General features: G+C 44.9%; 1 protein-coding gene across 1 annotated transcript; it reads left to right on the top strand.

The window, feature by feature from the left end:
- The first annotated feature begins 1,204 nt into the window (after positions 1-1,204).
- On the top strand, positions 1,205-8,396 carry LOC105092269 (uncharacterized). Its single transcript, XM_031455874.2, is given in 3 exon segments — positions 1,205-1,292; positions 6,689-6,817; positions 8,155-8,396. Coding segments are annotated over 3 exon segments (447 nt in total). The 3' UTR covers positions 8,385-8,396.
- Positions 8,397-11,689: the final 3,293 nt, after the last annotated feature.

Below are 11,689 nucleotides of genomic sequence, written 5' to 3'. Positions count from 1 at the left end.
AAACCATTACTAATAATATTTATGACAATCAGTATACGAACAACTACAATAATAAAAACTGTAGATGGTCAGTTCCAGTCCCACTCTGGGCAGGCACAGCCCTTCCAGTGATAGCAAAGGTAAGGAGTGTGATCTAAACAAAGAGGAGTCTAAATCGCCTAAATCCTGAGCCAAGGCCCCCTGCATCTGGGTAACACCACGACCCAAGTCCTGCCTGAGGTTTCTGGCCCAGTAATGACAACTGGGTGAAAGGTGAGCAGGAGGAATCGTGAGTATACAGCGTCCCAGAAATGCTCAGCCACACCTGCTGATTTACACATTTATCCAACACCAAATCCACCCTCTCTGTTCTCACTTTTGACTCGAGGCCACGTCTACCTTGGAATAGCAACCTTGACCAACCTGGGCGGTTCTTCAGTGCCGTGGTTGGGCTGCCCCAAGTTGATTCATACGATCACCTCTGTGTATGACTGATACTGTGGTTTATAAGAAATACATGTTTGGTTTCTGTCCTTGTTTCTGGCACAGAGCTCCTAAAACCCTTGGAATTTCCTAAATGATGAGAACTATTGTGATAGCTTTTGTTATGTTAATGAGGTGACTTTTGGAAAGCACCTAAGGATGGGCCTGGTTTCCAATGTAGCCCTGTGATTCCAACAATCACCAAGTGATTACAAGGCTGGAAGGGGAATGGGGCTGGAAATTGAGTTCAATCACCAGTGGCCAGAGTCAAGCAATCAGGCCTATGTAATGAAGCCGCTATAAAAACCCAAAAGGAGAGGGTTTGGAGAGCTTCCAGGTGGGTGAACATGTGGCGGTGCTGGAAGAATGGCTGGTCCTGAGAAGCTCTGTCCCCCTTGCCACCTCCCCCATACCTTGCCCTGTGCACCTCTCCCATCGGACTATTCCTGAGCTACATCTCTTTGTAATAAACTCACGATCTAGTTTGTAAAATGTTTCTCTGAGTTCTCTGAGCCCCTCTAGCAAATGACTCATACCTGAGGAGGGGTTTGTGGGAACCTTTGACTTATGACCTGTCATGGTCAGAAGCACGGGTCACAGCCTGGGCTTGTGACTGGTGTCTGAAGTGTGTATGTTGGGGGGTAGGGGTGAAGTGAGAGGAACGGGGGCAGGGCACAACCACTGAAGAAATGGCACAGCCATTGGGGACAGGACAAACTGGTTAGAACCAAGATGGTGGAAGATGCGACTTCCAGCAGACCTTGAGTCTCATGGCAAGCCCACGGGTGCCATGGCAGTTCCCAGGCTGGCCTTAAAATGTCACAAAGTGGGTAAGGGGGGCATTTCCTGGAAATCCTCGCCCCTTCCCTGAAGTAGTTGGGATAGCCCTCCTACATCAGCATGTGAGATAACTGAGCTGTAAAACCTAACAGCCTGCACCTTGTGGTCACTCTCTCTTGCCTGCTGAGATGGCCTGCACTCTGTCTGTGGGGTGTGTGTCTGCTTTTACTTTAAACTAAACACCCCACACTTCTCAGCTTCTCTCCTCTCCCACCTTTCTGAGATGGCCCACAGTCTGCCAATGGAGTGTGTTACCTCCTAAGCCGTTTTCCCTCTGAGAGAGACAGACCACACTCTCTGTGAAGTGTGTATGTCTCTAAATAAACTTGCTTTCACTTTACCACGACTTGCTCTTGAATTCTTTCCTGTGGGAGACAAGAAGCTAACCTTCCCCAACAGGGGGAAGGCAGTCTTGTAGGACTGAACCTTTAACCTGTAAAATCTGATGCTGTCTTCTGGTAGATAGTGTCACAATGGAGTTGAATTCTTGGACACACTGCTGGTGTCTGAGATTTGTTTGTTGGTGTGGGGACCACTTCCACCCATGGTGGAAATTGGGTCTCAAGGGAGTAACCTTTTCATCATAATATGGGGCATGTTTTGATGTCCCAGATTTTCTTATTTGAAGTCTGGACACTTATTCGTGGGAGACAATGCTAGCTGGTTTTGGACCATGTGTGTGCAAACCATGTTTTGCTTCTGTGACTAGAATATTCAAAGTCCTGGAGTTTATTTTCTATTACAATTTACAGATAGTATGAAACTGACCTCTCTGTTTTCCACTCTCCTTGGACTTTTTTGGTTCCTGGTATTTTGTGCAATTTGTTTTTCCCCAGATGGTTAATTTTACTTATTTCTAAAATACTGTTTGAACTTGAACTTACAAATATACTTTATTGGCAATTTTGTTTGTCGTATTTACTCTGCAGTAACAGCAAGAATAATTGTTAATACTTATTGACTTACACATTTACTGGGCCTGGCACTGTTCTTTTTGTGTATTATTTAATGTCCGTAATGAGGCAGGTGCCACTGTCATCCCCACCATACTGGAAAGGGAGCTGACACCCAAATAAAGTAAATAACCTGTCCAGGACCACACAAGCAGTAAGTGGCAGAGACAGAATTCAAACTTAGGCAGTGTGATTTGAAAACTTAAACATGGCCCTGTATCTGAAGGAAAATATTGAAAACTAAAATTACATAAAAATCTAAAGCCGTCCGAATGGCCGAAAACAGTAACAGCAACACGACAAATGAAGTTACAAGACGGGCAACAAACAGCAAAAAAAGAAAAAAAAAAAGCTATATATATATATATATATATATATATATATATATATATATATGTATATTTCTAATTCTGCGTTAACATATAATGAGCTCTTATAAATGAAAAAAAAGAAAGCTCTTATAACAAATCAAGAACTCCTGTCTACAGGAGATAGGTAGAAATGGTAACAGGGAACTCTCAAAAGAGTTAAAATAAATGTATAGTGGGGAGGGATAAATTGGAAGTTTGGGATTTGCAGATACTAACTACTGTATATAAAATAGATAAACAACAAGGTCCTACTGTACAGCACAGGGAACTATATTCAGTACCTTGTAATAACTTATAATGAAAAAGGATATGAAAACAAATATATATAGGGATAACTGACTCACTATGCGGTGCGCCAGAAACTAACACAACATTGCAAATAGACTATACTTCAATTAAAAAATTAATTCATTAAAAAATAAAACTAAATTAAAAAATAAAATAAATGTATAAATACCCATGTGAAAAATCCTCCCTGTTCTGTCTCTCCCTCGGCCATCTCACAGCTCCCGGAGGCACCAGTGACATTATATAACACGGAGCTGGCTCTCCCAGTTTTGCCTCCACCCTCTGCTCTCTTTAAGTCCCCGAGGCAGCTCTTCAGTTGCCTGTTCAACATTTCCGCCCACACATCCCAAAGGCACCTTGAACTAAGATGTCCAAAGCCTGGATCCCTGGATCTCCTCCCAGTGTTGCTAACTCTCTGCGAGGGCTCCACCTCTTGCTACACAGACTGGCAGCCTTGGGCTCATTCTAGACGTTGCCTCCCCTCGCCTCCCCAAGTTCATCCATCAGCAAATCCTGATCCTTTTGCCTCCCTCTCCTCCCTCAAGTCCGTCCTCTGGCCTCTTCTCCACTGTCATCACCCTTTGTCTGAACCATTGTCTCTCACCACACCTTGTAACAGCTCCCACCTGGCTCTGCCATCTCTTCAGCACCTTCTAATCCGTTTCCCACAGTGGGTCCATAGTGACCATGTAACAGTGCAAATCCGACCCTGTCATTCTCTTCCTCACCCCAGACAAATCCCTTTGGTGATTTCTTTTGACTCAGAATCAAGCTTCTGGTCCATATGACTGGCCCCACCTACCTTTCCAGGCTCACTTCACCCTCCTGGTCCTTGCTCCCCGCACTCTGGTCACAGGTTCCTCAGACCCCAATCTGCCTGCCCCACCGCCCTCCAGAGGCCCTTGTCCTGCCGGGAGCCCTGCCGCCTGCTCTTCCTCCATACCTTCCCCTCTGCCAGCCTAAGTCAGCTCTTCCATAGCATCTCAAATAAATCACCCACTCCTGAGACACGTGCACTGAGCTCCTTGACGGGGCTGCCTCTCCTTCAGCCCTGTTCTCTCACAGCCCCATGCACCTCTCCTTCGCGGCAGTAACTCCAGAGGAGATGTTTTATTTGACTTCGTTACTTCATTAATGTCTGGGTCCTTTTTACAGGTTGAATTGTGTCCACAAAAAAAAATGATATGTTGAAGTTCTAAATCCCAGCACCTCAGAATATGACCTTACTTGGAAATAAAGCCCTTGCAGATGTAATTAGTTCAAGTGGGGTCATACTGGACTTGGGGGGGGCTAATCCAATATGGCGGGTTTCCTTACAAAAATAGATCCATGTGAAGAGACGCAGGACGCACACCATGTACAAATGGAGGACTGGGGTAACACATCCTCAAGCTAAGGAACGCCAAAGATTGCCAATAAACGAACAGGAGTTAGGAATAGACAAGGAAGGACTCTGACAGGCTTCAGAGGGAGCATGGCCCTGCCAACACCTGGATTTCAGATTTCTATTTTCCAGAACTGAGACGATCCATTTCTGTTGTTTTAAGTTACCCAGTTTGTGGCAGTTTGTCCCAGCAGTCAGAGGAAGTGAATAGAGCAGCCCCTCAGATTCTAAGCCCCAGGAAGGTGAGAACTCTTTCTCTCCTCACTGTTGCTTCCCCAGGTCATAGCACAGCACCTGCACATTCTAGCCCTTTAAGAGATAGCTGAAAATGAGTTAAAAAAAAAAAAAAAAGCTAATAAACAAATGACAAGACCGTCAATGTCACTGATAATCAAAGAATGTAAAATGAAACAACAAATTCATTGGCAAAGATCAAAATATTGTTAATATATTAGTTTTCATCAGAATAGGAAACAGACCAGCATAGAGTTCTGGTGAGGCTTGGGAAATGGACACTCCTGTGTTTCTGATCAGAAAGACTGGGACAGCCTCTCTGGAGGCTGAAATACACATTTAAGCCTCTAAAGAGCTTATACACATTGACTCAGAAATTACACTTCTAGAAGTTTATCAAAGGGAAAATATTACAAGTGCAAAAGGTATCTGTGCAATGATGTCCACTGCTATAAGACTAAAGATTTTTAAAAACCAGAAACAACCCAAAGACCCACCAACAATGGGTAGCTTGAGTCAGTTATTGTTTGCCTACATTATGGAAAACTGTAAGGCCATAACAAAGTTATTAAGATCTATGTTCCTTGTTATAGAAAAAATAAAGGCGTTTCCCAAACAATTTGCATAGTATAGCCAAATTGTAGAGTTGATTTACAATGTTGTTGGTTTCAGGTGTACAGCAGAGTTATTCAATTATGTATATTATACTATAATCCACTATTTTTCAGATTTTTTCCATTATAAATTGTTATAAGATATTGAATAGAGTTCCCTGTGCTATACAGTAGGTCCTGGTTGTTGAACTATTTTATATATAGTTGTATCTGCAAGGTAAGCTGCAGGGAGGACCTGAAGAGAGATGGTCGATCCTGCCAGAGGCAGGGACTCACAAACCACGTGGCTCCCACAGGGGAGGAAACTCAAAGTCAGGCTTTTCTAAACAAGGAGCCAAGGCTAAGGATGGGAAACAGGCCAGGGAGCAGGGGAAAAAGCCCATTTCTCAAAAGTTTTATTGTTAATATTCCTGCCACTTTGTCATTATGTACTTTTCAGGCCCCCAGTTGTTCTTCTTGCTCATAACAAAAGGTCAGAGACTATTCTTATTGCTTCACTAATGCAGAATTCAACAAATGGACACTGGTGAACTGGCAAAACCCTGCGAACCCCAGTGGCTTCTTCTACATGTGTGTGTTTGTCATCCTGGGCACGTTCTCCCAGGCCTCAAAGGGTAGCGTCGCTGCAGCTGACTGCGGCCAGAAGTCCTGGCTGTGGAGGCTGGACCTTGCCAGGATCTAGCCTGGGACGGCAGGAGGGGCTGGCTGTCCTGGTAACGTGTCTGCTGCTTTTCCATTCCCCCAGCTCGTCACAGTACTGCTGTCGGCAACAAAGGGAAATTTCTCTCCTAATATTCGCTGAGATGGAAAATGACACGATAGCGCACTAAATGCCATCACAGAGGCATGTCGGCAGTGCCTAAATTAACCCGGAGCCAGAGAATCAGCTTCCAGTGAGAAGCCCGCCCACGCGAGAGTGCCACAAGGGCTGCCTTCAAATAGCGCGCCTGGGAATGAGCTCTCTGGAATGCGGGTCTTCCCTGCCAGAGGAAAGCGGTGGTCCGTTCTTGGGCTTTGCTTTTTAGCTCTTCTCTGCCAACACTCCCAGAGACAGCACCTTAGGTGCTCAATAACTCTTGGTAGCATTGAACTGAAACTCACTTCTGGAATTTCTTTCTTGCTTTGATCTGAGACACCAGACCAAATCAAAAGAAAAATTGAGTTGACATTTGCCCTTTGACAGAAGGGCTGCGAATCCTGTCTTGTTCCCCTGTTCTCGGTGAGCAAAGCTCCCTGGCGAGCGCCTCCTGCTGCCCTCCCCGTCCCTCCCCCTCTCTGTGCTCTCTGCTTCAGCCTCAAGAGCAACCAAGCGCCCCCTCTCCACCCGCACCACCCCAGCGCTAAAGACAGAAAGACTTTGATCACTTGGTCCTCGCCATGAACTGAGTTACCCTCAACTCTGTCTCCGGTTTCCAACTTCAGCCAAGCCCACCAAGCCCGAGTGGCGTGCTGTGCGCGTGTGAGCGTCAGGCGTGGCAAAGGCGCTGTGCGTGCGGGTACGCCTGTGAAACCCACCTGGAACGCTCCGATGACTGCTCCTAGTTCTCACGTCGGATGTTCAGAGCAAGCTGTTTAAGATGCATCTCCCCATCTACGCTTCAGACGGTTGTGCTCCTGACAGCTTTCCAGGGGATGCTTCTCTGCAGCGGCCTTTGAGCAGAAGGCCCTGCGGTAAGCAATTTTGGTCACAATACCAACCGTGCTGATTAAATTAAAAGGACACCTGTGAGGGTCTTTTTTTTTTTTTTTTTTTTTTTTTTTTTTGCCTTGGTTTCTTATGAAATCCTCCAATAAATAGGCGAAATTATCTGTATCTGAAGAAGGAGGTAATGCTAACTCTTTGGCTCCTTCCTCTATTACTCTGCTTTAATAGAAACCAACCTTCCTTGCACACAGTCCTTCATCCAATTAACAACCTCTCAGGATCAAAATTCTTCTCCTAATTAACCAATAACTATTACTTCCCCCACAAAGTCACCCCAATTCACTTACAAGCCCTGTGGACTTCTACTCTCTTCTCAGACCTCATCTAAATCAATACCAGAGAGCATAAAAGGTTGTTTTCCAAAGCACTGGGTTATTTATGAGTGGTTCTTTCTCGCAACTTCCCGTAGCTTGTCGGAGTGCAGGCCTGAACTCGGCCAATTACCGAAGTGAAACAGACCAGTGCTCCTAAGGACAATTTGATCAGCTTGGTTTCCCCTTGCTATTACCTTTTGGTTGGAATTTCACAGGGTTTAAATCAAGCAGCATCTCGTAAGGACTTCAGGGCTGTTACTTTGTCTATGAGCACAGAGGACAGGGCAGGAATGTGGCACTCTAATCAAATTCAGACACCGCGCGATGGACGATCGTTGGGTTTTCATGTCTGGGTCCGGACTGTTTGCTCAACTTCAGTGCTGGTCCATGGATAATGATGGCCAATAAAGCGTAAAAGCATGTGTCCTGTGACTTAGCTGCTTCCTGTTATCCAGAGGACCCCGGAGAACCGCGGAGGATCATGTAATTAGCAGGAATGTGCCATTGTACAGGAAGGATAAGAAAAAAGGAGACAAGTTTATTTCTGCAAATAAGTAACTTAAGTCCAGCTTAATCCAGCAGCTCAGTGGACCATCGAGAGCCCTTTCACTCTGAAAGCAGGAGCCGTGAGTCAAGAATTAGAGCTAATTGAGAGGCAGGAAAATGGAAAAGTTGTGTGTGGCTTAACCAGTATATCTGAGTAAACACTGTATCTCTGCCAAAACCTTTTCATTTGTGGCCTTAACGTCAGTGTACCGTGCAAAGAAATATGCTTGGATTTTACAGTCAGAGGGTACATCCTTGGGGAAGGGGAGGAACTTCAAAGAATATAGAAGAGAGACAGCTGAAATGTGTTATCACTAACAGCAAGACAGTAAATAAGACTGGCTGCCTGAGCCTCCCTGCTAGCTCCCCCTCGCCTGAGAGCCTCCTCGCTGCGGCAACGCGGGCATCGGTGGCCCGAGAGGAGGCGAGCCAGTGAGACCAAGGGGTGGCCGGAGCAGGTGGTGGCGCCATGAATGTCGCCAAGCAGTGGATCCATCTGGCTAACGAGAAGCACAGCAAGCACATGACCCAGCACAGCAACATCGCTGAGACCTCGAGAAACGCTCCCGAAGAGAAGGCGTCTGTAGGACCCTGGTGACTGGCTCTCTTCATTTTTGTTGTCGGTGGTTCTGCAATTTTCCAAATTACTCAAAGTATCCGGATGGGCATGTGAAGTGAGTGACCTTAAGATGTTTCCATTCTCCTGTGAATGTTAACTTGGACCCATTCCTGATGTTTGATACCCTGGTTAAAAACAATTCGGTAACGCATCCTGCCTCAGAATGACTTTTCACATCGTCCTTCATGTGTCATTCCAAGGTTTCTTCATAAGTCATTCCAAGTTTCCTAGCCCATACCACAGTGCCTTGTAACAGCACCACATGAATAAAGCAAGGAAATTTGACTGTTAAGTTACAATAAAAAACAAAAAACGCATGAGGCATGTCTGGCTGCTGTTCCCCTCACCTTCCAGATGAGGAAACTGAAGTTGAAAGAGGATAAATCTCTGGCTCAGCTCACAGCACTGGTGAGGGGCCGAGCTAGGAGTTGACTCCAAAGCCACACAGTGAGTCCCCACCCATTGTTTTCTCAGCTAAGTCTTCATTCAAAGGGTGTTTTCTGAAATGCATCTCTTGGTGAAACATTCTTCCGCCAGGAGGAGCATTTATTTTTATTGCAATCCTATCAGCAAAAATATCATCCTAGGAAAGTGCAGGGATGAACCTCTCCATAAGTTCTTGCTCTCAAGCTACCACAGGAAATAAGTTGCCCTGGACCCTGTCCCTTCTTCTCCGTGACTGTGAACCTTCATCCCACAATCCCCTCCTCTAACTCCTTCATCTTCTCTCTACTTCTGTCTCTCAGAAAAACGACTTGCAAACTTTATATATCGTTTTACGTTCAGCCTATAAATGGAGAGGAAGGTGCTTGGTAGGGATGTATTTCCCTCCGCAGAGCAGCCTCCTCCTGGATTCCTCGCGACATTTCTCTGATGCTGCCACCCACTCTCCTCGTTTCATTACCCTCTCTACCACACTCTGTTCCTTGTTCTCTCCCTTGTCTTTCTCTCCTGAAATCACGGGCCCCAGAGACTACATCCACAATGCATTCACTAAGTTGATCTCTATGCTACCCACTCTCCTGGGCCATCCCACACTGTTTGTTGCTTTGATTTTAAAATTACATTCCTGGCATGAAATTCATCAGAGAGAGGTATCCAGAAACTGCACAGGTGTGTGGTTATCTGTTCTTTAAGTGGGTTTGCTATCACCTAGAATTCTTCCTGAGTGGCTATGTTCCCTCTTTTTCTGCTGTTGTTGTTGTTATTTTTGTTGTTAATTTAATATTTTCTTCTTTTATTATTATTATTAAAATCTAGAAGAAAGAGGGGAAACGAGAAGGAGGTTTATTTAAAAAAGAGAAAGACACGGGTGATACTGGAGTTTCTTGGACAATACCTTACAGTTCTACTTTTCTCACTCTTCCCTGTCCCACACTTAACCCATCTTTCTGGCACCCGACACTTTCAGAGCACTTAGTGTGATCCAAAGTGTCAATGAGCTGATTTCATAGAGAAACTCCTCTACACTGAGATACGAATGAATGTCACAAATGGACCATGGGGGCAGAGAATTAGCCCTCGATCCTCTGTATTTTGGTTTGCTTTATTATTTAATGCCAATTAATAGCATTTGTGAGGACAGGAATTTATCCCAGTGTAGGACCTCAGGAGCAAAAATCTGGACTGGCCCCTGTGACTCATTTTGGCTGGTGGCATGCCGCAGAAGTGATGCTACACAGCTTCAGAGACTGAGCCTTAAAAAGATCTGTAGCTCCATCTGGGTCTCTTGGAATTCTTACTCTCAGGAAAGCCAGCCACTAGGTAAGAAATAGACTAAATTTTGGCTAAGCCCAAGCTAGCCAGGTAGAGAGACTACACAGAGAGAGAGGGGCATGCCCGACCAGCTCTGGCTGTTCCCGCACTCCCAGCAGAGGTGCTGGACATGCAGATGCCACCTTGGACGTCCAAAGCCTTTACTCAGCTCTGTCCCAGCCTGACTGCAACTGCATGAGTCACAGAGCCCAGTCAGTCCAAAGAACCACAACAGATCATAATAAATCATCTTTTAAAGCTGCTAAGTTTGGGGATAAGTTGTTACACAGAAACCGTTAAGTAAAACATCTGCCTTTCACCAGAGCCAGTCCCCAACTTGGACTCAGAAATGACTGTTCCAAGGTTTCCTTTCAGTCCCATAAAGATCCAGAGCATATCAAAGTCCACACTGAGAGCTAAGGGAGAGCCCTATGGAACTCTGCTATGACAAGGGGGAAAAAGGTCCAAAAGGGGGCAATTACAAGATACAGCCTCACTGGTTTGCCCCTTTATTTCTTTAGCCAATATCTAAACCAGGAGCCTGAGAAAGGGTATATATCAAAATATCAAAAAGTTAAGTCAAAAAATTTGAGAAAAACAAGCCAAGAGATAGAGTTCATGATACTTAAGATTTTTCTCAATCCAGGTTTATAACTCTCATTTGCATCTCATTTGCATCATTAGAACATATGATAGCTTGTTGAGAGCATCAGCAAAATTGGAATGAGAGCTGTTCCTCTGAGAAATCTGACCATGTTGTGCCTTCTGCCCTTGTAGAGGGTCAAGATGTGAACCCTGCAGGTGTCTTATAAAGCTTATTGAATATACCTTCTTTGTTTTTCGGGGGTCAAAGGAGATCTGCAGTGATCTAGGAGTGTGTGATTAAAGATACCATTTCTAAACAGCATCTTTGTCATGTGCTCTGCACACAGGACTCAATAAATTCCTGCTCAAATATAACTGTAGAAAAGAAAATATTTTTCATACATTAATTATCTCTGTAAAAAGTGAGTCCATTGTGAGGTGTCAGAAAGTGAGACTTTTATAAATCGATGTCTTTGTGTGCCTTTTGCTTCTAGAAAACAGAGCCAATATAATACCTGAAACCCCTGATGCCTTTTCCCATCTTGAGAGAGTTGATTTTGTCCTGAAGCATTATACCAGGTTCAGTCGCAAGCATTTTGAAAGCAGGACAGAGTCCAAGTTTAATAAATTCAGTAGGCTCTAGCTAACAACCCGTCAGCAAAACTGAACCATCTAAAAAATGTTGATGCTGCTTGCACGGGTACCAGTGCTAGATGGGTATTTCTGGGGCTCCTGATTGTTCTGGACCCAGTGCATCCACAGTGAGGCCTCCCACTCCCATCCTGCTGCCTCCTGGATGGTCTTTCAAACAAAACACTTTAAAGGGGAGGGGTATCACCTACATATTTACAGCTAACAAAGTTCCTCTATCAAAACGCAAATACCTCTATGGACAATTCGGTCTATGAAGCACCCACACTGTACAATCACATCTGTGATCAGGCCCTCCTGCATCACTTCACTCCCTGAGGATCTCCTTTTATCTCCCTCCTACTTTTTGGACGAGTATGGGAGGAGGT

This window comes from Camelus dromedarius, chromosome 6 (genome assembly GCF_036321535.1).
Source record: "Camelus dromedarius isolate mCamDro1 chromosome 6, mCamDro1.pat, whole genome shotgun sequence".
Taxonomy (NCBI): domain Eukaryota; kingdom Metazoa; phylum Chordata; class Mammalia; order Artiodactyla; family Camelidae; genus Camelus; species Camelus dromedarius.
The sequence above is the reverse complement of the archived record's forward strand: the minus strand, read 5'-3'. Positions and strand labels throughout refer to the sequence as shown.